Source organism: Colletotrichum jinshuiense, chromosome 9 (genome assembly GCF_051148585.1).
Source record: "Colletotrichum jinshuiense chromosome 9, complete sequence".
NCBI classification, from domain to species: Eukaryota; Fungi; Ascomycota; class Sordariomycetes; order Glomerellales; family Glomerellaceae; genus Colletotrichum; species Colletotrichum jinshuiense.
Window position 1 is genome coordinate 916,230 of NC_139316.1, and position 3,553 is coordinate 919,782.

At 61.8% G+C, this 3,553-nt stretch overlaps 1 protein-coding gene across 1 annotated transcript; it reads left to right on the forward strand.

Annotated features, from left to right (window-relative positions):
• Positions 1 to 229: 229 nt before the first annotated feature.
• Positions 230 to 2,985, forward strand: EsH8_IX_000263 (Zn(II)2Cys6 transcription factor; the record flags this gene model as incomplete). The annotated part of the gene is made up of 6 exons (XM_083266599.1): positions 230 to 583; positions 1,050 to 1,132; positions 1,195 to 1,809; positions 1,876 to 1,985; positions 2,046 to 2,747; positions 2,891 to 2,985. The coding sequence occupies 6 exons, from the start codon at positions 230 to 232 to the stop codon at positions 2,983 to 2,985; spliced, it is 1,959 nt and encodes a 652-aa protein (XP_083130164.1).
• Positions 2,986 to 3,553: the final 568 nt, after the last annotated feature.

Here is a 3,553-nt window from a genome sequence, read left to right on the forward strand (position 1 = left end):
CACAGCGCAGCGCAGCACCACCCGCCGCCGCCGCGCGCGCGCGCCCCCCCCGAACGGGGACTGGAGCAAAGCATATTTAATTGCCCGTTTGCCATTTGCCATTTGCCAATTGCCAATTGGCGCCGGGCAAGGGAATTGGCATCAGCGTCGGATCGGCGTCGGCCATTGATTGATTAATTGGCTGGCTCAATTGACCCCCAATCGACGTAATCGTCCTCAGCTTGCTGCCATGGCCACCCAAGACCGCCCGCAGCAACAACCACAGCAGCCGCCGTTCACGCCGAGCTCGGCCTCAACAGTATACGCATCACCGGCCTCAGATCATGGACGCCTGCCGCCGCCGCCGCCGCCGCCCCTTCAGACGCACAATGGGGTCGTAGCCGCCGGGCCGTCGTCTTCATCGTCAGCAGCACCGCCGCCGCAGGGCTACCCGTACAGCGGCATCAAGTCGGAGGACAGCGTCGACGGCAACTCGGCCAGCCCTGACGGCCTGTCGGCAACCCCCGACGAGCCGGCCAGGAAGAGGCAGAAGCGCAACAAGCCCACGCTGTCGTGCCACGAGTGCGTCGAGCGCAAGACAAAGGTTCGTTAGAGTTCCAGCAAGGCTATTCTGTTTATTCCCAGAGCGTCCCTCTCACGCTTTGTCTTTATTTTGTTTGGTCTTTTTTGTTTCCTTCCGGCGTTTTTTCACACCCACCCCCTGATTGCGTGCTTGCTGTCTATCCCCGCTCGCGGCCTCCAAGGTCCACCGTTGTCGTCGTCGTCGCATCGCGCGCCGATGCTGGCCCGAAGTGACAACGTCGCACCGCCATGGGAGTTTCCACGGCCGCTACATTCCCATGGCCGCTCCGCCGCCAATCGCAGACTTTGCGATTGAGAGTGTAATTCACATCGCACTTGGCACGTGGCATGCATACCGCCTGAACCTTGTTTCTCCAGGTCCCCAATCTCGAGAATTGGCCCTCCCCGAGTCTGATTACTCAGCCCATACATACTCTCATGTTGCAGCAGATCAACATCACCGAGACCGGTACTAACACGCATGACAGTGTGACCGCGGCAGACCTCATTGCCTGGCATGCATCAAGCGCCAGACAGAATGCAAATACGCCCACGTCGCCAACCTCCTCGAGTGCGTTCTCTCACCCCCCCTTCCCGAGGTTCCCACCAACGGCAGACTAACACAACTACCAGGGAGACAACGAGGTCGGCCAGCAACGGCCGCCGCATGACGAAGCCCCCAAAGAAGAAGACCAGCGATGTGTCCACCATACCCAACATCGCCGACAGGGGCCTGATCGAGGGCCGCGGCTTCACGTCGCGCGGCTCCGTCGGCTCCATCGCCTTCTCCTCCTCCACCGGCCTGCTCTCCAACGTGCCCTACTCGCTGCCGACCGCCAGCAGCGTCTTCGGCATCGGCTCGGAGCACCCGTTCGCCAACTACTGGACCTGCGAGGGCGGCCTGCCCGAGGTCATCTCCGTCCTGCCGGACAAGATCCAGGCCGACATCCTGCTCGCCCAGTACTTTGAGTGCGTCGACCCCGTCTACCCCATGATCCACCGGCAGACCTTTTACGCCGACTACGAGCACTTTTGGAGCATGAACTCCGAGGAGAAGAACCGCGTCGACCCGGCCTTCGTCGGGCTCATCTTCGTCATGCTAGCGCTGGGGACGCAGTTTGTGACGTCGACGTCGCCAAAGGACGGGAAGCAGACGGCCGAGTTCTACGCGTCGGCGAGCAACCAGGCGTTGCGCATGTTCTCCTACCTGAGCGCGGCGTCATTACGCTCCATCCAGGCCATGGTGTTGTGAGTGGTCCCACTCGAGACCGGAGTTGAGATATCTCAGGAGAGCGGCGAGGCTAACGGGACCAGGTTGACATATTTCCTGATCAACGACAACCATGCCTCGGACGGCTGGGCATTTGCGGGCGTTATCGTACGCCAGGCGTACGCCATGGGTCTGCACCGCGACCCCAACATTGGTGAGAGAGAGAAAGGTCCTTCCGTCGTCCAAAGTGTACCGACTACTGACACCGTGTTAGTCACGCCCGACGCCAGCATCTTCGAGAAGCAGCAGCGCCGCAAGCTCTGGCAGGCCGTCCTTCTCCAGGACACGTTCCTCACGGTCCTCCTCTCCCTGCCCCCCTCGGCAACGCACACCGACGTCTCGGTCGAGGACCTCCTCGACGACGGCTCGGCCATCGCCTCGAGCGACCCGACGGACATCGCCTACATCCGCGGGTCCTGGACGCTGGCGAACCTCGTGCAGGAGACCATCTGCTCGCCGCGCTCGCTCGACCTGCCCATCTGCACGACGGCGCGGCACAAGTCGAAGCTCGTGGCCGACTTCCGGGCCGTGTACCGCTCGTTCCCGGACGTGTTCCGGTCGTGGGACGCCGAGAGCCTCGGGGCGCTGGCGCGCAACAACAAGCGCGTCGTGCGGCAGACGCTGTTCCTGACGAGCAACTACCACCACAACATCATGCTGGTGCACGCGTCGGAGAGCCCCGACGTGCCCGTCAACGTCCGCGGCACGCTCGAGGCGGCGCACGAGGCAATCAACTCCTTCTTCCTGCTGTTCAGCATCTTCGAGCTCGAGGCGCGCGTGTGGTGGGTCTTCAACCACCGGGCGTTCCTGGAGGCGCTGTGCATCGGCAGCGTGCTCCGGGAGACGGCCAGGGACCCGGCGGCGGCGGAGGCGTCGGACAGGGACCCGTTGTTCGTGCGGGCGAGGGCCGACATTTGTGAGTCTGATTCCGCCCTTTTCCGGGCTTTCGCCCCCTTCCCCCTTCCCCCCTCCCCACCTTGCTCTTTTTTTTTTCTTTTTTCGTTCATGTTTTGGCCCCCGAGCGTGGCGACGTGGAGATGGTGACTGACAGCGGTGCAGCGCGCATGATTCAGATCATGGAGTTGATGGCCGATGGCGACCAAGGGTCCGACGTGGCGCGGGCCCGGGTGCAGGTGTTGAAGGACCTGCTGTGATGGCCCTGCCCGTCATTCATAAAGGGGTCCGGTCCCGTACACCCTGAAGGTAGGGGAGGGAGGGGGGTACGATGTTTCGCAGATCATTCATTCGTTCCCTTTGGTGGGTGGGAGGGGTGGGTGAAGTCCGAGCATCTTGGTGCAACGCGGGAAACAACACGCAGACGACGGCGGCAGCCAGCGTCGTCGTCGTCGTCAATGTTTCGAGAGCTTCGGGGAAGGGGGGAGAGGGGGAGTCGCGTCTGCCGACGTGATTCGTCCCTTTTTCAGCAAATGTATTTTGTTTTTGGCGGTCCACGGGGACCCGGGAGGGGAGAGCAGGGGGTGAGGGAGGGAGGGACCGCATTCGAGCGCATTCTGATCTGTTTTTTTTGGTTGTTTTTTTTTGGTTCTCTTTCTGTCCTATTCCCACTTTGCAGGACGTCTCGCGGATCGCGAGGTTGGGCTGCCGCGTGTGTGTATTATCCCTTCCGAGGGACTAGTGTATTGCTTAATGATGGGCAGATGAGCCCTTTTACTTCGTCGTCGTGGATGGGGGGACGCCTCTCTCCACCGTGCCATGTTGGTT